General features: G+C 43.0%; 1 protein-coding gene across 1 annotated transcript; it reads right to left on the reverse strand.

Annotated features, from left to right (window-relative positions):
- Positions 1-16,547: 16,547 nt before the first annotated feature.
- LOC134524277 (guanylin-like) lies at positions 16,548-21,363 on the reverse strand. Its single transcript, XM_063354129.1, has 3 exons — positions 21,289-21,363; positions 18,112-18,295; positions 16,548-17,211 (listed from the first exon to the last, which is right to left on the reverse strand). Exons 1-3 carry the CDS (start codon positions 21,361-21,363, stop codon positions 17,144-17,146), a joined length of 327 nt encoding a protein of 108 aa, XP_063210199.1. The 3' UTR covers positions 16,548-17,143.
- Between the last annotated feature and the right edge of the window lie 1,195 nt (positions 21,364-22,558).

Here is a 22,558-nt window from a genome sequence, read left to right on the forward strand (position 1 = left end):
GTGTGAGGTTCAACCGGGTCCTGCACTTGGGTCACAACCACCCCATGCAGCGTTACAAGCTTGGGGAGGAGTGTCTGGAGAGCTGCCTGGCAGAAAAGGACCCGGGGGTGTTGGTCGACAGCCTGCTGAATATGAGCCAGCAGTGGTGCCCAGGTGGCCAAGAAGGCCAACAGCATCCTGGCCTGCGTCAGGAACAGTGTGGTGAGTGGGACTAGGGAAGTGATCGTCCCCCTGTACTCGGCACTGGTGCACTTACATCTCGAGGCCCCACCTCGAGTACTGTGTCCATTTTTGTGCCCCTCACCACAAAAAAGACATTGAGGTGCTGGAGCAGGTCCAGAGAAGGGCGACGGAGCTGGTGAGGGGTCTGGAGAATAAGTCTTGCGAGGAGCAGCTGAGGGCGCTGGGGGTGTTCAGCCTGGAGAAAAGGAGGCTGAGGGGAGACCTTCTTGCTCTCTACAGCTCCCTGAAAGGAGGGGGTTGAGAGGTGGGGGCTGGTCTCTTCTCCTAAGTAACAGGCAATTGGACAAGAGGAAATGACCTCAAACGGCCTCAAACAGCCAGGGGAGGTCTAGACTGGACAGTAAGAAAAACTTCTTCACAGAAAGGGTTATTAAGCATTGGAACAGGCTGCCCATGGAAGTGGTTGAGGCACCATCCCTGGAGGTATTTAAAAGACAAGTAGACATAGTGCTTAGAGATATGGTTTAGTGATGGGTTTTGTCAGAGTTAGGTTGATGGTTGGACTCGATGATCTCAAAGGTCCCTTCCAACCTAGGCAATTCTATGATGCTATGATATTAAAGTAAGTGGATATGTGTAACAAGGAATATCTGTGATCCACTAGAAGGATTAAAGTGTGATTGCACCAGTATTCATGTTTTGTTACTCTTCTAAAAAAGTCCGGTTTGCAGAAGACAGAAGGCATTTCTGCTGGTGAATATATTTACCTTTGAATTCTATTTCATTCCTATGAGGTGTTCTTTGAACTTACTGGTCTGATTTAATCACTATTGATTTTGTGACATGGGCAATAAAGTGTGATTTCTAGCTAAATCATGGGTCCTTCTGATTCACTGGCTTTCATTATCACTCTTTGAACTCTTCCCAGGCAACAGTCACAGATAGGGAAACTTTCTGGGTTTTAAAGAGTCTAGTTAGCACTGTAGGGAGGACCCCAGTGGTCCAACCTGTCCTGTGGTTAGAGGTAGACAGCATGAAGAAGCATGGAAATATTTATAGATTCTTTGTAGGATCTGTTCACAGCACTTCTACATGATTTCTTGCCTTATTCTGCCCTTTGCCCTCTTGTTACATGTTGTGTGTACTTATTACCTACAGAGATACAGATTTTCCTAAGAGCCCTGAGCAGAGTTGATTGTCTGTAAAACTCATATGAGAAAGGGAGAAAGATATCAGCAACAAGCTGACGTCTATACTTTCATTAGTGATTAAACATTAATAGGAAATGCCTGCAGATGCCACCGTTTTCTCATCCAGAAGAGCCTAGGAATGGAAGAGGTAGCCATGCTGCACTGCAATGGGGAGATGCATCCTGAGAATTTTCTTCCTCAGCCTGGGGTGGTTAAGTGGTCCTGTAAGGAACATGCTGGATTCCTATGCTTGGAGTTGAAGGACTGGGGGGGATGGGAGGTGGGACTGGTGTCCAAAATGGCAATACTCATGCCATGCCTTCCAACTGGGGAACAAGCCAGGCCAAAGAGAGCAGCCACAAATATTCCTTAGCTGACTCCCAAGATGAGTTCCAGAAAGCCAGCTACCTCAAGGATGTGAATGGCCATGGTGGATCCTCTTGCTCCCCTCCAGGGAAACCCAGAAGCTCAACTCCCTCTCTGAAATGCCTGTACACCCACACACAGAGCGTGGGGAATACACAGGAAGAACTGGAGATCTGTGCGCGGTCACAGGGTCATGATCTTACTGCAGTTACAGAGACAAAATGGGATAGCCCGCATGAGTGGAATGCTATCAGGGATGTCTATGTACTTTTTAGGAAAGACAGGCCAGCAGGGTGAAGTGGTGAAGTTGCTCTCTGGAATGCATCGAGCTGCCTAGGGGTGGGTGAAGAACAAGTCCAGAACTTACAGGCAAGAACTAAGGGGCAGGCTAATATGGGTGACACTGGTGTGGGTGTTTGCTACAAACCACTGGATCAGGAAGAGGAAGTCGATGAGGTCTTCTACAGACAATGTGAAATAGCCTTAAGATGACAGGCCCTGGTTCTCATGAGGGACTTCAACTACTCTGACATTTGCTGGAAAGATAACACAGCCAGACATGCACAGTCCAGAAGGTTTCTGCAGAGCATTGATGATAAATTTTTGACACAGGTGGTGGAGGATCCAATGAGGAGAGGTGTGCTGCTGGACCTTGTGCTGACAAACAAAGGACTAGTTGGGGATGTGAAGGATGGGGGTAGCCTTGGCTGCAGTGACCACAAGATGGTGGAGTTCAGGATCCTGTGTGGAAGAAGCAGGGCAAAAAGTAGGATTACAACCCTGGACTTCAGAAGAGCTGACTTTGGCCTCTTCAAAGACCTACTTGGAGGAATCCCATGGTTAGGGTTCTAGAACGTAGGGGGGTGCAAGAGAGCTGGTTAATATTTCAGCACCACTTCCTCCGAGCTCAAGATTGGTGCATCCCTATGAGTAAGAAATCAAGGAAAGGAGGCAGGAGACCTGCATGGAGCAAGGAGCTTCTGGAAAAACTCAAGTGGAAGAAGGAAGTTTACTGAATGTGGAAATGGGGACTGGCCACCTGGGAGGAATATAGGAGCACTGTCAGAGTACGCAGGGATGCAATGAGGAAGGCTAAGGCCTGCTTGGAATTAAATCTGGCAAGGGATATCAAGGACAACAAGAAGGGCTTCTTCAAGTACATCAGCAGTAAAAGGAAGACTAGAGAAAATGTGGGCCCGCTGCTGTATGAATTAGGTGCCCTGGTGATGGAGGATGCAGAGAAGGTGGAGTTACTGAATGCCTTCTTTGCTTCAGTCTTTACTGCTAAGGCCGGCCCTCAGGAATCCCAGACCCTGGACATGAGAGAGTCTGGAGAAAGGAAGACTTTCCCTTGGTCAAGGATGATTGTGTTAGAGATCATTTAGGCAAATTTGACACCCACAAATCCATGGGCCCCAATGGGATGCACCGTCGAGTGCTGACGGAGCTGGCAGATGTTATTGCGAAGCTGCTCTCCATTATCTTTGAGAGGTCACAGGCAACAGCAGAGGTGCCTGAGACCCATGTCGGTTTAACCTGCAGAAGAGAAGACTGGGACGGGATCTTATCAATGCTTATAAATGTACAATTGGTGGGTGTCAATAGGATGGGGTCAGACTCTTTTCAGTGGTGCCTAGTGACAGGACCAGGGGCAATGGGCACAAGCTGGAACACAGGAAATTCCATCTGAATATAAGGAAAAACTTCTTTACTTTGAAGGTGACAGAGCACTGGAACAGGTTGCCCAGAGAGGTGGTGGAGTCTCCTTCTCGGGAGATATTCAAAACCCGCCTGGACGCAACCCTGTCCAACCTGCTATAGGTGAACCTTCTTTGGCAGGGGGGGTTGACTAGATGATCTCCAGAGATCCCTTCCAGTCCCTAGCATTCTGTGATTCCAAGGTTTCTCCAAAAGTCCAGTTGTTAGTGAACAAAAAAATAAAAAATAAATAAAAGGAAGATGGAGATTGAGCATGTTCCAGTATACATGTGATGCTATAAAGAAAGATGTGTAGACAAGTCCTGGTTGTAGTTATCAGCTGCAGACTTTGAAATCCGTTCTTAATCTCCATGTGTGGCTTTTTGGCCTTGAAGAATAGCTTGTGCAAAAGGTAATATATGATATGACACTCTTATTATGGTTATGTAATGAAGGTGTAATTGCTTATTAAATTTCAAAATGCAGCTGGCTTTACTAGATTTCAGAAAATGCTTTCCTTCACCTCTCTCATATTTATTTCACTGAGGATCTGCCATTTATTTCTGTAATTTAATTATTCCAGTCAGGAACATTTTGAGGAGCCACTGGTTCAGCTGGAGAAAATGAATTGAAGAGGGCTCCCAGCTCCCGCTCAGAAGAGGTTTTACATTCAGGAGCTTACTCCCTTTGGTCACCTATTCCTCAAGGCTACGTAGGACCAAAATCATTAACTTAATCATTACAGTCACAAACTTAGCTACAGTCATTAACTTAAGACCACATCCTTCCAAGATCACATCTGTCTTCCACCCGTGGGCTCAGGGAAGATCGTGAGGAATATGGTATGAGAAATAACTAGGAAAGCTCATCTGCGTAAGTTTCCATAATGCCCAGAGCAGCAGGGATGGGAAATGTTATATTCTACTCTTTTACCATGACTTGGGTACTTGATTGCAGATTTGTTGCCATACGCAGTACATGCTGTCCATGATGCAAAACTCCTGTATCACTTCCTTGCATGTAAAAAGCAGAGTATCAAACACAAGCATGGACAGTTAGAAACATTTTCCACACTGATTCATTGTTCTACTCTCTTCCCAATTTACAAAAGAGGAAGTCTTTTTATGGCTGCTTCATTGCTGCTTGCTCATTATGGGAACTTACTTTATATGTTTATCTCGCAACGCCATTTCTTTGCTTGCATCTTCCTGGAAAATTGTTAACAATACGGACAAAGGAAGCAGACAAAACATGCTGAGTGTTTTGTGAGAGACCTTGTGAGGAGTAGCTAACACTCGCTTGTTGAAAATGCTGCCATTTGGGATCAAAGTGTTGATCTGCTGTGTTATTTTTGGATGCCTCTGAAACTGTTTCCATTGTGACTATATCATTGTGTACATCAGAGATATGAGGTGCTCAAGATGTTTTACACTGTAAAGGGACTTTCTGTTCCCTAGGTACAGAGAGGCATTCAAAGGTCAAGAAGTGCCTCAAACTGATATAAGAGCCCATATCGGAGAATGAACCATTTGAGAGGATATTTATAATTGGAAAATATCTGCAAATCATGCATTCACTAGGCAGGGTATGATTAGATATCATATATTATCATCTATATCACAGAATCATCGAAACACAGAATGGTTGAGGGTGGGAAGGGTCTCTGGAAGTCATTTTGTCCAACCATCCTGCTCAAACAGGGCCATCCAGAGCAGGTTACCCAAGACCATGTCGAGATGGTGTTTGAATATCTCCAGAGATGGAGACTCTACAATCTCCCTGGGCAGTCTGCTCCAGTGCTTGGTTACTCTCACAGTGCAAAAGCATTTCCTGATGTTCAAGGGAATCTCCTGTGTTTCAGTTTGTGCTCATTGTCTCAGGTTGTGTCACTGGGCACGACTGAAAAGACCCTGGCTCTGCCTTCTCTGCGTCCTCCCTTCAAGAATTTATGTACATTCATAAGAACCCCTGAGCCTTCTCTTCTCCAGGCAGATGAATGAACCACCAGCAGACGAATGAATGTGAAACTTGATCATGCAGGTAACAGTTGTCTTCCACTAGTGAAGCCTGATCCAGATGTAGAAAATCATTGCCTCGACAAGAAGCTCCTTCACACACCCTGTAGTGGAAGAAAATTAATGCAAAACTTCACACTCTTTTTCCACCAGGACAGGCCCTGAGTACTCTCAGGGAAGCATTTGCAGCGTGGAAGATGATGGCATCTAGACTACCACAAGTATCCACAGCCTTCCCAACAGCTGACAGAGGCACGTTTGACTGCAGTTCTGCATTTCTTACCAAATTACAGTCTTTGCATAATGCCTGCTATGGGAAAGGGTGACAAAACCCAGTTCCAGTGGAAAGACAGCATGCGCCACACTTCAGTGGCCCTGCTTCTATGACCAAGAATGAGTCCAAGCATTTACAAGCTAACAGTCTCTGCTAGAAAGAAAAAGTGATCTTTTCTCATTTCCTGCCCTCTCAGACTTCCAGAATGTGGAACCCCAAAAGAAAATCTTGCATTTCTTCTTTTTATTATTAACCTATAAGGGGTAATTTTCATATAGATGCCTCAAATGAACCAATTAAATTGTGTCAGGTTAATGAACACATTAAATTGTCTGAACTCTCAAAGGACATCACACTAAGACATTTTATGTGGCCTCAGTAACTTGAAGGATTAATGTCTTCATTGTACTGGAGAACAATTCCTTCATCCTCACACCCTCTTTTTCTTTTCCTTTCCAGCTTTGTGGCACTTGATACCTTACAGCGTCTGATGGTACTTAATGAGGATACCATGCACAGTTAGAAATTGATCTCTGCGGGCAAGACCTACCACAATTCTAAAATCAAATTTAAGTCAGACAATTTTTCAGCAGGATGATGGTGGTGGTTATGGTAATCCTCTGCTCAGAAGTAAATCTGAGTCCTCCGAGTTTATACAATCTGTCTGTTTTCTAATGGAGATTGAGCCATCGAGCCTTATAGTCATTTAAAAATATGCTGCTATCCATCTTCCATCTGCACCACAAACTGAAATGCCTGCCATTCACAAGTGAAATTGTATACACTGGCTTACATATAAAACAAATGCAAAGCTGGAAAAAAAAAAAAAGAATGGATTACAACATATCACACCTGATTTTTGATCTGGTCATAGCTCCTTTTCAGAGTGTGGTTTTCACCAGGGGAATATGATCTACATGATGGGAATCACTTGTTTACCACTGGCACCTTGTAAAAAGCACATAGGAAGACTATGTACTACCGGTTTCAAATATGTTCTACAGAAGCAATGACTGAGAAAGACTTTAAAAGATCTTTGCTTCGCAAATGCTCTTTTGGCTGTGGCTTTCTGCATATGCCCCTAGGCTGCTTGGTCTCACACTCCATGTAAGAGTTCTCACTCATAGCCAGAGCCAACCCTTCCTCAGAGCCAATTGCTAGCATCATGCTGTGAGATCTGCTTCTTGACAGTGCATCACAATCCTTTTTGAATCAGGGAAGTATTCTTTTATCTCTCTTCACAAATATGAAGGACTTTTAGCTCAAGGCACAGCCTGCAGTCCAAATTTCCCAAGGTTAAAATGTCAAGTTAGCCAATGAAAACCAGTTTTTGGGTGCAAAAGCAGAAGTGGCTGATTTTCATAGGTAGTACATACTCTGTAGTTCAGAGTAGTCATCAGCTGGGTCTCTGACTGAGTCTTAAGGGGTCAAATGGTCCCTGCAGAAATATCCCAGGAGAAAATTTTACTGGACCATTTCAGTATTAATTTTCATGTCTACTTCATGTCTGTGACTCGAGGGCTAGCTTGCACCCAGCACCCTGGGCTCTTTCCTAAGCAGATACAGCTTGGGACATGGTAAAAGGAGTATGCCTTCTCACCAGAGCCAGCCAGTGTACATCCTCCAGACAGTGTGCCTGTTCCTGGTGCACCCCTCACCACAGCACAAGTGAACATGGTTCTTTTCCTAGATCTGGTGCATGCTTGATGCCAGGGTTATTGTGGTAAGAAACAATGACATCTGGTTGCGTTTATGAAGCTACTCAGGTTTCCAGCTGCAGTCTGTGACATGCTAGAGCGTAAAATCTTTTCTTGGGCAGAACAGTAGGTCTGTATGATACCCCTATTCTACTTATCTAGCCCACTTCATTGCCTTCAGAGGCTGTACAGCAAAAGAAGATGGCTCAGAAGATGTGTAAAAGTCCTCCTCACTGGTTCCCCATTTTTCATAATAGCTCCCAGAAGTATTTGGAATGCAGTCCCTTTCAGTACCAAACATAGCTCCATGACTCCAACCCTGGATGACCACCTGAAATAATGCAAAGCATTTGTGATACCACAGAAAGGATATGGTGAACCTCAGCTTAACTTGTGAAGCTCAGTTTGAGAAATGCCAGCTGGAGACAGGAGTAGTGATAAAAACTTCTCTCACTTGAATGAAATGCAGAAGTAATTTGAAAGAAGATACTCTGTGTCATGACAAGGTAAATAATTATTTTTATCTTCAGATGAAGAACAGGTTTTTATCATCCATACAGAAGAGAACTCAGTGAATGAGACAAGACAATTTTTTGTATCCTAACTCAGTAAGTTTTATCACATTGAAAGTAGGAGGCAGGAAATGAAAGTCATTTTAGTCAGTCTCAACTCTGTGCCCAGCAAGGTCGTGGAGCAGATCCTCCTGGAAACTCTGCTGAGGCACATGGAAAATAAGAATATGATTGGTGACAGCCAACATGGCTTCACCAAGGGCAAGTCATGTCTGACAAATTTGGTGGCCCTCTGTGATGGGGTTACAGATTTGTTGGATAAGGGGAGAGCAACAGTGTCATTTGCCTGGATTTATGCAAAGCGTTTGACACTGTCCCACATGACATCCTGGTCTCTAAATTGGAAAGGCATGGATTTGATGGATGGACCACTTGGTGGATAGATGTCTGCACTCAAAGAGTTGCAGTCAACAGCTCGATGTCCAAGTGGAAACCAGTGATGAGTGGTGTTCTGTCGGAGGATGTCGGAGTGGGAGACGGACCCGGAGTAACGATGGAGTCTCAATATGAGTATGATCGTTCTCCCTTTATTCAAGTTTTCACAGAGTATATATAGACAGGCAATAAGACCACGCGCTAGCGGCAGCTATATGATTGGCTTACAGTCTCTGTTCACGCGCTGTCCATGCAGTTCATTCACAGATCAGGTTGGTTACAAGAATTCACATAGTAAATTGCTTAGTCATTAGCACAACATGTTTTCTACCTTCTCAGTCCCCATTTTTCCCATGTACTAATTCCATCTTCTACCACCTGTTTTGCTCTTAATCTAATCTCTCATAGTAGGGAGGCTGGCTCACGTGATCATTTTCTCTCAGACACATTCCTACAGTGTTCCTCAGGGGCCAGTATGGGGACCAGTGCTGTTTAACATATTTGTCGGAGACATGGACAGGGGGATTGAGTGCACCCTCAGCCAATTTGCTGATGACACCAAACTATGTGGTGTGGTTGACATGCAGGAGGGAAGGGATGCCATCCAGACGGACCTGGACAGGCTGGAGAGGTGGGCCTGTGCCAGCTTCATTAAGTTCAACCAGGCCAAGTGCAACGTCCTTCAGGTGGGTCAGGGCAATCTGATGCACACATACAGGCTGGGTGGAGAATGACTCGAGAGCAGCCCTGAGGAGAAGGACTTGGGGTTGTTGGTGGACAAGAAGCTCAACATGACCCAGCAATGTGCACTCGCAGCCCAGAAAGCCAACCGCATCATGGGCTGCATCAAAAGAAGTGTGGCCAGCAGGTCGAGGGAGGTGATTCTGCCCCTCTGCTCTGCTCTGGTGAGAGCCCACCTGGAGCACTGTGTCCAGCTTTGGATCTCCCAACATAAGGACATGGACCTATTGGAGCAGGTCCAGAGGAGAGCCACTAAGATGATCAGAGGGCTGGAACACCTCTCCTATGAAGACAAGTTGAGAGAGTTGGGGTTGTTCAGCCTGGAGAAGGGAAGGCTCCAGGAAGACCTTATAGCAGCCTTTCAGTATCTGAAGAGGGCCTGCAAGAAAGCTCAAGATCAAAGTAGAAGCCACTTGAGCTATGAGTGAACTATCCTAATTAACATAGTAAAAAACCTGCCCTCAGGTAGGGAAAGCCCTCTACTAACAAAAGCCTCCCCCTTATGAAGCCTGCTTAGTAAAAAGAGAGGATGTTGTGACTTTAAGTACAGACGAGGCACAGCAAGAACCAAAGGCTAAGTGTAACTGTAGAAAGTACTGATAACTATTGCTTAGCTGCTACTTGAAACGTATAAATACTTAACTCGGAGCTTATCATGTTGCATCAGCTTTGTGGATGAACCACCTAGCATTCATCTCTGGGCTATTAGAAATTAAATAAACAAATATCTCACCTCTGTGTGTATATTGCGTTCTTCCACACCAGGTGTGGAATAAATACTAAATTGGCTAAAAAATACAAAAGTACAGCATTGTTCACACATTAAGGAAAAGTATAAAATCAAGAGGCTTCTGAGGTAGAAAATAGCCGCAGCTGGCATGAAGGACACAACATCTGTGGTTCCCTGATAAGCTACATGAGGTACGGGACGGGATGCAATTATTCCGTGGCTTTACCTTATGATGTATAGCGGATACAGGAATGGGATGATACCATGAAACAGATAAGCTGCCAATTAGCTGCCCGCTAGATGCTCAGAGCCAACATTTTTGTCAAATTTTGATGAAATGCTGTCCTTTGTGCGAACTTTGCTCATTATAATGTCATTATAATACCAAAACACACCTCCATCCCGAAGGCTACCCGCCTCCAAGGTGCGACCACTCCTTCTTGAGTCTGCGCCCTGAATTTCTCGTAAACTATACCTTTAATTGTGAAGCGAGAGAAATTTACACCAATCATGACAAAAGTATGTATGACTAAAGTCACTCAAACTCCACCTTGAAGATAACAAATAGTATAAAAATAGCCCAAGAGAGGGGGGATACCCAGGGAAGACACCATCATAAAGAATTACATCACTGGCTTCTGGGATCAGTCGATGGGCTGAGCCTCTCTTCCCCCCCATAGGGACGCCTTTGGGTAAGACTTAGATTATACCGAGTGCTTCCTCGGGAAACTTAGAAATTTCTCTAGAGACTCTCTTTTCTACATTTAAAGCCAGGCTGTATCGTTTATAACTTTGTCACGCGTTTTGTATATGTAACAATACTTTCATTTGCACGTGCTTTGCAGACAGTGTATTTATCACCGGCAATCCTAAGAACCTATATATCTGTTGTTTAAATAAACTGCACTTTTTTAAGTAGCTAGCCGTTTTGGTTTCTCACTGAACGTGACCAAAGACTCGAGAGTGGCCGTGCTAGTTCATGAGCACGACTAGACTGAAGGTGCAGTCCACTATTAGTGTATCCACATCGTAATAGTTTAATACATATTAAACGCGATTGGACTGATAGTGCTGAATTGGGCATCACTCAGAATTTAAACCTAGCCGCACCTAGCCTCCCACCTTGGTGAGGAGTGTTAGAACGCAAGGGGGTTTATCTTCTGCTAAAACCGCTTTGCCCCTTTTCACGCAACACCAGGTTAAAAGAATCCAGATTTAGGACAACAGGTGGAGGCCTCAAGTGACCTTGTCAGGGCCATTAAAACTTACTTAGTTCCCTCAGAGCCCTGACAGGTGGGATCAAAAAACCTTGAAAATGAAGGGCAGGATCTGCTCTGTGGTCTTTGGAGGGAAGGAGCGCATGATCAGAAGCTTGAATTTTGTGCCAGAGTAGCCAGTCATCATCATTGTCACTCCTTCATAGCTGGCATGGCGTCCCTCTGTCAAACAATAACTTGCTGCTTTTGGCTTCTGCACCAGTCAGCTCTGACACGGTCTGATAACAGACGCAGCAGGTAACAGCTGCATATGGAGAAACATTTCTCCATTTGACCTCCAAACTCCCAATATCCCAACAGGGAATGCTTTCAGACCTTTCTAACCCCTGACCATGGTGTATGGATGGGCAGTCAGGACTCTGGCTGGTGGGGGACGTTCAGCTGCTCTGACAGATTGCGTTTCAGAGCAGTACAGACATGTCTCTCCTCCATGTTAGTGGACTGAAGCACATTTTGGGTTTAAGACGGTGTCTCCTACAGGCATTATTGGCTTTGCTACTGCAGGCTGAGGGTGTGCTCAGCACCAATGCCACAGACACTCAGAAGTGGAAAACCTCACACTTGCGGCTGCAAGGACGCGGGAGCATTTCTCCATGTTATCTTTCTTTATCTGTGCTTCTCTTTCTACCCATGAGGGATTTCGTCATGATCAGATACGTGCGTTGTCTACTTTCTTGCCCCTTCAGCTCCCTGAGAGCTGGGTTCACATGTAGATAGGAGGATGAGAGAAGGAATTTGGAACTCAGACCTTGGAATGGGACCTCTGCATGTCCGTGATGTATGACAGATATCCCCTGCCAGGCTTCTGTACTAGAGGAAAAGCCAGTTTCAGTTCGGTCACTTGGGGACTTTAGGAATTACTTGTCCATCCACATTTGCTCTTCCGTTGGCTGTGAAATGCTCTAAACTAGGAAGCAGGTTCCAGATAGAGAATGTCCCAGGGTCCTGATCCCCTCATCGTGCTGGCCATGCTGATCAGTGTCTGGCATTTGCCCTCTGACCGTTGCATTGAGGTTTCTTTCCTGGGGAAGCACTTGTACTTAAGCTCTCAAAAAACTTCAGCTTGGCCCACCAGTTCTCAGATTTTGTTAAAATAATAAAATCCTGACATTATTTGTGCTCCAATGTGTGCTGAAGACATAACAATAACCTCTCATTCCTAAACTAAAAGCTTAAACACTTTTCTGTGTTCAAAACAAATTGAAACTCTTCTCCAATCCCATAAATCGAGGAGGTGGAACTTTCCGGAAAACCCCAAGTCTCAGGAGATAATCTGAAAAATCATAGAAGAGAGACCTCCTCAATCTCATGCATATAAGGGAAGGTATGACCAGTACACATTTTTAGTAGTCCCAGGTACAAACTTGGAAGATTCTTCCATTTTTATAGCCTAGCATCAAAATGCATATTTCTTGGGTGTTCTCATACATTTTTTTTAAATCCAGTGTTAGACCAAAATTTAAAATCACATTTTAAGATCAGAATTAAATAGCATAGTAAAATTTGTTCTCAAATTATGCAAACATGAAACAGAAGTACTAAAAATGCTAGAATAGCTCATCGCAGGAAATTTGTGAGATAAATTCAACTTTCAATGATCTGATTAGGTGTCCATTAATATCAGAGAGGGCAGAGGCAGAGCAAAGGCAATAATTTCAATTTGCAATAAGAGCCATAGATCAGCAAGGAAGCACTGCATACTTCTGATACAATACGCTGTGCAAAGGCAGCAGGTCCAGCCCTGTTACTGGGCTTATCAAATGACTTTTAGTGTATCTCTGTGGGACGCTTGCATTAAATTGCCCACTAAAATATTTTCTGAAAATCAAGAGCTATTAAATTGCAGGGCAGGGGGGGAAGTACTAAAACTCAAGACTGAATTTTTGTAATAAACTTGCTTTGAACAGGATCCACTTAACTCAGTTCGGAAGAAAAAAAGACAGACAACGTTTGAAAACAGTCCCAACTCTTTACTCTTGAATTTGTCTGACACTGCTTAATCAGGGACGGCTTCCCGTTCTTATGACCCGAGTATCTTTAATTTTACATGTTGATTCTATTTAAGTTCTCATACTACATTTCACATTGATTTAGGGTTAAAGCAATGATACTGAAAAGGGTCTGTAGGGCTTTTTTTTTGTTGTTACAAGTCTATTTTCTTAGTATGGACAAGGATATGGGACCAATTCATAGCATCGTTCTCTACAATGTGTGGTTTTATAGGCTTCTAATTTAAACAGAATACAAGTTCTTTTATGTAAAATCGCTATCAGGTCCTGTATCACAAATGTCCTCAAAAACTCAAAAAATTACAATTCTGTGCCTTGATAATTGTAAATCAAAATGGAGAAGAACAAATGCAATTAATGTGCCATTGTTCATTCTTTCCTAAGGGACATCAGTGTGTCTATGCCACATAGTTGTGTTACATCCTTACCTCGTAATGCGTTTTTTCAAAGTAGAATAATCACTTCTTTAGAGTTTCTTTATGTTGACCAACAAATTAGGATGAGCTTATATAACATTTGGTTAACACTTGTTACTTTTTCCAGGTTACAATCCAAGCAACCATGCTAAAATTCAGCCTGTTCGGTCCGCCAAACTATGAAGTTCACAGCCATGTCTCTGGGCCACCTCTGTGCTTTCATCTAGGCAGGGACACAAGGTAGTTCTCGTGCACAGACGACCCTGCCACGAAGGTTGTTTATGAACGTCTGCTGTGGTTTAGGACAAGGAGTGTGGAGCTGCAAATGGAAGCAGAGGGTTTCACAGACAGCTGTTCACTGGGCATTGGCAGGCCCTTGTAGACATCCATCAGCTAACAGTCTAAGTTTGCTCGCCCTGGAACATACCTTGAGGCGAGGCTGTGGGAGGAAAAATAGCCTAAAAATATGTTGCTAATGTCAGGGTATCTGACACCTGCCTGAGGATATTGGCTAATGTTACACTTCAGGATGGTTCTCCCCTCTACCCTCGAAAGGTGCAATTAGGTGAGATAACTGAGCTGAGCCAGCAGCTTACTGCTTCTGAGCAAAAGGCTTATCTCTGTCAATAAAGGATATGAAAACTAGAGGATATTGCTTTGAAATTTATCTTGTTTTTCCTTGTCGTGGTTTAACCCTAACAGGCAACCATGCAGCCATTCGCTCACACCCCCCACCCCAGTGGGACAGCGGAGGGGAATCAGGAAAAAAGGAAACCTCGTGGGGTGAGATAGAGAGAGTTTAATGGAACAGCAATGGAAGAGAAGAAAATAAAAAAAAAAAAATTATGTCAGAATGTACAAAATAAGTGATGCAATATGATTGCTCTCACCACCCAATGATCGATTGCCCAGCCCATCCCAAGCAGCAATCGCAGATTGCTGGTCCCCGGACAACCCCCATTTATATACTGAACATGACGTCTGTGTTATGGAATATTCCTTTGGCCAGGTTGTCCTGTCTATGCTTCCTCTCAGCTTCTATGCAGAGCCGAAAAAGTCCTTGACTTAATATAAGCATTACTTAGCAACTACTAAAACAAGATGTCTTATCAACATCATTCTCATACTAAGTGCAAAACACAGCAGCTACTAGGAAGAAAATTAACCCTATCCCAGCTGAAACCAGAAGATTCCTTCATTCACTTTCTCGTTGTGTGTGTTTAGTATGCTGGTCTTGAAGGTGATGCTGATGAGTACAGGCTTAGAGGAGGAGATAGCAGCTTTCCTGTGTGGAGGAACACTTTTAGCATTTACCATGGGAGTTACTTCTTAAAGCAACTAAATCTTCTCCATTAAAGTAATAACACGCCACTAGTTAATACACACACACCTCCAGTGACTAGTAGGTCTGTTGATGCAGCATTAGTAGTTCAGCAGGTCACCATGGGCTTTCTGCACAAGCATGAAGCCTGCAGCATGCTTCCTACAGACTGTGTGCAGGCAACAGTGGGTCGGTAGCCGGGCTGGTAGCCCAGCCCAAGGAAGTCTTTGCTGTGCCCTGAGCAGTCTGTGCCTACAGCGCCAGTTCCCAAAGGCCGTTGGGAAACACAGTTCCTCAAAATTTCATTTCTCTAGTGGGATTTCTACAGCCTGCTACAAAACTGGGACGTCACTCCTGCCTGTTGTTTCTTGGCTTTCTTGGTTTGTTTCTTTTATTGTGTGTCTACCCTCTTCCCCCTAAGGGACACAACCCTCCTTCTGTGTAATACCCCAGTCATTAGAAATCTCATCCAACAAGTGCAAAATGGAAGTCTGAGTCCCTATTTTAACCTTCTTTTTCTGTATGTCAAGCCAGTCTCTACACGCTAGGCCATAACCAGTATGTGGTGCTCCTGTTGATGGCAGGGCGCTGTATACACAGGGACAGAAGATTTGTGGGAGAACACACATGAGGGTCCCCAGTCCAGCCGTCTCACACGGATTGAACACTGGCAGCATATCAGCAGGGAGGTCTTGGTTCTAGTCTTGTTGCCAGCGTGTCTTCCTTGCAACATCAATAACCTCTCTATGTGTCTTCTCTACATGAGCTGTTCCAAGCTGTTGCACTAAGACCGAATGATTTTTCAAGTTAGTTTTAACAGAAAATAATAAGCCACAATTCCATGTGCACAGAAATAACTTTAGGGTTAAAATAAGCCCAGGCAGTGTTTTGAGTCAGGAAATCCAGTTTCCCAGGTGTATCAATTTCAAGGCAGTGGGAAGAGCCTTAGTATGAGACTCTCTCTTTGGCATTTGCTGTTGGATGTTTTTTGTCCTGGAGCAGTCAACATACTGGATGTGAGGAATTATTTTCTGCACCCACATAGCTTTTATGTTAAATGAAACAGATTTTTTGTTTTGTTTTTTTTTTTCAAACATCAGTTGTGCATTAGGCACATAGTTTGTGGGATAAGTGCCTAGCTTTGTAGCATTGACAGTCTTCGGAGAATTTGGTTGCTGAGTTGAGGGTCCCGTATATACGTAATTGAGATCATAATTCAACGGTTAAAAGTAAAGGAAATAATGTGAAGGCTATGATCTAGACTTGTATTACTATGATCCATATAAGAACCACAAATTGTTTTAAGTTCAGGACAGAACTAACAAGATACCTTTTATTCCAGTGAAGACCCAGACATGAAAGACCTTATATAGGAGAAAAGCAAGTAGGCAAGTAGACTATCACCAAAAAAACCCCACCCCAAACCCCAGAAAAAAAAACACTAAAAAAACACCCACAAAGTATTACTAGCTTTTATTTCATATACAGCATATAAACATGGGCAGATCCTTTCTTCACAGTCTTGCTACCAATAAATAAAAACAAGGCAATATTTTAATTTCAAAGTGATTCCAGCATTGCAGTTTGTTGGACTTCCTTTTTTCCTAAATAGAGCTTAATGAACATGAGTATCTTTCAAAAGAAGGGAGCTTTCATACCACTGTCTTGAAAGTGTTCCTGTGCTGCTGTACGTCCATTCCCTAAACTGGCAACAATTAGTGCAAGCAACAGACTGAGAAATTTCTCCCTATGTCCCCAGGTTACTTGCTGCAGTTCTGTTACAAACATACGCATGCCACATGCAGGCCTACAGGTATGGAGATAGTTATCCAACGCATTGGAAAGCATGGGCTGGAAAGGATGATAACCCAATACAGGTGGGTGTTATGTGTAGGGGAGGTCAAATCACAGGCAGATTTAGACATTAAAAAGGCTGCAGGAGACTGCACAGTTTCACCCATCGTGTTCCAATCCAGACAAAATAGTGGAAACTTAAACTGTGCCCAGGACATTTTTGTTCCAGTCTGACACAACTCATGCAGAACTGAAACCTCTCCGATGAGGTTTACAGTCTCCTTGTTGCCAGAACTGCACTGCTGGTGGCACCTGATCTGACTACTTCAGGACTACCCTTGGTATGTCTACGTGAGCTAGCAGCTCCAGATTGACTGAAGTGGAGACGGAAACCAAATATTGATTTGTGAAAGTATGTGATCTTGCAATATGAATACACAAACTTCCTAGCTTGACACATCTTCTTTGGGTTGTTTCATCCTTATTCAAACGCAACCTGCACAGGCAGCATTGGCACAGATTTCACACAGATCACCTTCTTGGACAGCCAGGCCTGTTAGAGAGAAAACAGAGAGTTTCAATGTGATGGCAAAAGAGTTTCTTGCAGAACAGAGTCACATATCAAGGGATCTGGAGGCTCCTTTCCATTACTGTTTTATGAGTTTTAGTGTTCCTTGAAGTTATTACTGGTATAAGTAAAATTAGTTCTTGCAAAAATCTGGCTTAAAGAATGAAATTAAACCTGAATTCATTGGGGAAATAGTATGAACGTGTGGAGAAAAGAGAATAATAGGACATCTTGTGGGAGGGTGGTAGGGATGTGGCTCATAGAATCACAACATTTGTTATATTGGTAGTATTTCTTCCTAAAGTGCCCATTATATTGGACAGTAGATAAATGTAACATGATTGAAAAACCCAAACGCTTTAGCAGCCAGTTCAAGATTTGCTATGTGTGTCATGGAGACTGATCATGCCAAACAGTGATTCACCTCATTTATATCTCACACCTCTTTTAGGCTACTTAGAAAAAAAACCTTGTTCTACACTGATTAGAGAGAGCAATTAGAACTTCGCACAACTCATAGTTTGCTAGAACTGAGTGATATAACCCTGCTTTTCCTATAAGCCATAGGAGATTGTGAGCTCTCTCACTGAAAGTCATCTAAGTTAGTGTCAACTACTTAGAGGAAGCTGGAAGCTTTTTCTTGGTTACATAAGCCTGACCTTACAAGCTACAGCTAAGCTCAGCACAGCAGGAATTTTCTTGTAGGAGGCTCAGAGCTAGTGTAGTCCAGCCCTTGTAGGAGGGGCAGTAAAAAGGCAGCATGGACTCTCTCAGCTGCTTTAGAAGTAACAGAACAGTGATTACTTTTCTTTGCCTGCTGCTATTTAAATGTTTAAGTTTGAAAAGTGTGATAAAAATGGCAACTATGCAATATGAGCTACATACTCAGCCTCTCAAAAATCATGGATGCATCTTCTCTTTTGCACACAGATTGGAACTCCTCAGGGAGATCTTTTTCATCACATGGAGAATAGCTAGAAACCACCATACGAGGGTTAATGTGTCTATTCTCATCCATAAGCTCCTTTAGCTTCTTCACAGACTCAAGGGAAAATTTCAAGTCTCCATCCTACGTAGACAGAAGCAGAAAAAAAAAGGCATCAGGAGGTCAGTCCTTAGGAAAATTAGTTCCTTTTCAACCATGAGCTCTGCCGAAAAGCTATACTAGAGTGAAAAGGCAGTGCTGAAACAAAGACCAGATAAAATCGAACTGAAGGCAAAATGATCAGCTTTTCAAGGCAAAGTCTTTTCAGAGCTGCAGTGAGACCTGGCTGGCTAGTTGGGGCTTTTGTTATGTATCACAGTCGACAGAGGCAGAACTAGTGCATTTCTCACTCCCATGAGACTCATAAAATCTGTGGTCAAAAGACACAGGCTGTAAACCTTCACCCTAGAAGAGAGGTGACTGGGCATTACATGGTAGACATTTACAATATCATGGGTTGAATGGGGGTAAATGGGAATTTATTTTGTTCACTCTTTCTTCTAAGGCACCAGTAGAGAACTTCAAGTGTTGGCCGTCATGTGGCAGACTCTAGACACACAAAAGGAGCTATTCCTTCACATTGCACATTTTTAAGAGCTGAAATCCCTCACCCCAAGGTACTGTGGCAATTTTCCATTAATTTAAATCTTGTCAACACCATTAATGGAACACAAGTTATTGGCAGTATAAATATGATACTTCTGACTCAAAGCTCATACCAAAAGCTTCAGGTAGTATTCTGGGAAATACTACTCCATGTTTTAGATTGATAGACCTTGTACATCTGTTAATGCTCATTCCCTCAGATTAAAGTGAATCCCACTGCTGAGGTCATGAACTTAAATTGCAGGTGTTGCAGCTGTTAAACTAGAGGTATGCCTGCAGATAATTAGACCTTGACCTAGAAGAGAAATAAGTATTTTCAAATTGATCTTTAGCATATGTTTTAACCTGGTTTAATGACTGCAGTCAGTAGGATGATCAAGTAACACCTACTCATTCAAAGAAACACAGCGAAGTGACTCTGATACAGCATGAGACCAAATATTGTCACTTGTTTCATAGTCTCATGAGCCCAGTGTTGAATGGTGTGAGATGGGGATAAGGTACTTGGTGTTTGTTGGTGTTTTTTACAGAACCACAGAATTTTGTTGTTAAAGAATTTAAAAAAAAACCCAACAAACAAACAAACAGACAAAGAAACTGGATGTGCATTTACAGAACAAAGTCAAACTCTTTTCTACTTGCAATAAGTTTATAATTTTACTCAGGTTAATTTATCAGTCATGGTTGTCTCTGGAAAATTAACTTTTCCTGTATAAATGCAGTTCTAGATTCAACTATTGGTCACAGACCTAAAAACATAAAACAGAGAACTAAAAAAGGATGGATTTCCACAGGTACATTTTCAGATAAACCAGAAAGTAGGAATGAACCCTGAGACGTGTACGTCCTATTGAGAAAAAACCACAAATGAACAAAAATATACAAAACGAAACCCCCACCACCTCAGATAGGAAAGATGTATTAGAAAGCTCAATCTGAGCAGTGTCTTCTCTCCAAGGTGAAAGTGCAACTGTGTTGCTGAGCTAAGAGATTTTACTACAGAAATAGTGCAAGCCAGAATAATCCATGTCTGTAGTTTTTCTGTTTTTCCTCCACACTTAGTAAACCACCTGCCTCCCATTTCCATCATATTCATCAAGATCTGTGATGGCAAGTGTCGAGATAGTGTTGCTCAATCTTCAAAAACATGATATGAAGTCAAATGAACTTCACTTCTGCTTTGCAAAATATTTTGTTAAATGAAGGACTTATGACATGTTATGGGAGAAGGAAGGGAAGTCTTAGGAAGAATTACAGAAAACAAGACCATAAACCAACTTTGTGCACTGAGTAAGTTGACAGGCCTTCCGGTAGTCCGTGTGAAAGGAGTGCAACACACATGTGGAGTACACTGCACATATATTGGCGGAAATGCAGATTTAATGATTAATGATGTAAGAATTCAAGCTACAAAGAGGAGCAAAAACTCTAGAGTTGCACTTTCTATGCTTTTACTCAACCTCAAAAGAGCTATTCTTATTTAGCTATTTTTCTATGCCTCCGAGTAGAAAACTGAGATTTTTTTTTCATTAAGTAGGAAGCTACTTCTCCCCTGGAGACTCTAAATGCTAAAGAACATTTTGGAAGAAAGGAATAGCTTAAACCTGCTATGTCTGGATATTTCTGACATCTGAAGGAGAAAAAGAGGACATTTCAAGGCACAAAAATAGTACCCTATCCCTGGAAACCTACTGCGCACTTATAAAGGGAGTCAATAATTGCTTAAGAAATATTAGTTCTCTTGGTACTCTGAGGAAGTTATTTACATTGCAATCAAACTGAAATCTCCTAAACTGTTTCTAAGGATGAGTGTGTACAGATCCAACACACTCCCAATTACAGACAAGAGCACAGAAGTGCCTTCTTAACTGCTTCCATGTTGCATTTAATATCAGTCATGGGTGCTGTGTATTTTGGAAAATTTGATATAGCCTCCTCTAATAGCTTATCTGCCTATTAATACTTCATTGGATCCAGATAAGTATTTCTTTCACCTTTTTCTAATATGTGATATGTGCGTAGGCTCCATCACATAAGTTTGCAGATCATTTTCATAAAGAACTACCTGCCTAGAAGTAGGCAAGACAAGACGATTTCTCTTTTGTCACATGTTGTTTACATCATTCTGTAAAATCAGAGGTGTCCTCAGTTCTTGCAGCTTCACAACACATGGGGTTATGTGCAAAAGAAAACTCTGGAAATGCAATGACTCAGTCAGCAAGGGATTTCAGAGCAGTGATATGGATGGTGAAGTTAATTAAACTGCATCAGCACGTTAGTAATGCCTGAAGCATTTTACAGAAAGAAAAACTGAACCATAGGAAGATGAAGTTGGATATCAAGCCAGAGCAAAGCAAAATTTCAGGTCTATTAGTTTAGCTCAAGATTCCTGTTGCAGCCACAACACTTCACGTAATATCAGTACTTTGTTGAAATTGTAAAACCAATAAATTAAAGAGCAGAAAACTCACCTTAACATAGACAGCCTGGGAGCTATGCACCAGTAAAAGGACTGCAAGGACTGTAAAGGAAAGAAAGCCTTTCATAATGTCTGCAAAATCTACCCTTTCCTAACCTGAATATATTTTATTTTTCCAGACTTTGGTCTTTCCCTGTCTTTATTTTGTGTCTCTCAGACTTTCTCTCTTCTTCTTAGCACTCAGACTGCCTAGCAGTCAGAGCTTTATGCTCCCGGTGCAAAGCTGGAGCTTTATAAAGACTTCATACAGCATTTTCTTGGTAATCCATTAATCTAAACTCCTTATTGGCATATAATAAACCCACAGTGGACTATCAGTTATCTCCTCATTAGCAAAGTAGGACAGTCACACCCAGACAGATCCTGGGGTTTACGAGTCTCTCCCACTTTGAGAAACTGGCCATGACACAGGCAGGTAAAACATTCCAGCCTACAATAAATAAATGGTAGAGATCAATCTAATCCAACATGTGAAACTCAGTCTCCGTATGGGGAATGTACTCGGGGTTCTGGACCTGCAGAGCTGTGAGAAAGAGAGAGATTTGGAAAGAGATAGGAAAAAAACTGATCTCTTGCGCTGATTGCTGGCCAGTCAGTTCCTTCTCCTGGCGATTCCAGGTACTAGGATGGTAGCAATGGGCCGAGGCAAATGAACATAGGCTGTGCCTCCATATGACCAGATATAAAATATCATCTTGCTGCTGCTTTTTGCAGCACATAATTAAAATGCACACATTGAAAGGCACAGGATTTGTAACTAAGGATAAATGCTGCCATGAATCAAATCTGTTTCTCCATGACTTTCAGTCTTATTCAGAAACATGGTAATATCACGCAGATGAAGCAGTTGAAGTGGGGTAAGCAGTTTCGGGTCAGAAGTGCAGCTCTGGGGAGAAGGCTGTGGAGATGGTGAGGGTAGAGGTGTGTGAGGCTGTAGCTTCACAGTGGAGCATCGGCCACCTCCACCTCAGTGGTGTGAGGGGGCACCAGCTTTTCCATGCAGTCTTTGGAATCAACCCTTGTCATAACTGCTCCTGCGGATGAGATCCAGGACATCTGTTTCCAGCTCCATAGGTCCCAGCAGCTTGGCACACCCCGAGGTGCTTGGAGGGCTCCGGGGCACAACCAAAGGGAAACCAAAGGTTTCTGGGAGGCACAGAGAGACATGTGACAGGCTCAGGGAGGCTCCAAAACAAACACAGAAGGGTTCCCCAGGCACTTAAATGCACACAGAGGGCTCATGGATGCACCGAAAGAAGCCT

The sequence above is a fragment of the Chroicocephalus ridibundus genome, chromosome 16, assembly GCF_963924245.1.
Source record: "Chroicocephalus ridibundus chromosome 16, bChrRid1.1, whole genome shotgun sequence".
In the NCBI taxonomy this organism is placed as follows: Eukaryota; Metazoa; Chordata; class Aves; order Charadriiformes; family Laridae; genus Chroicocephalus; species Chroicocephalus ridibundus.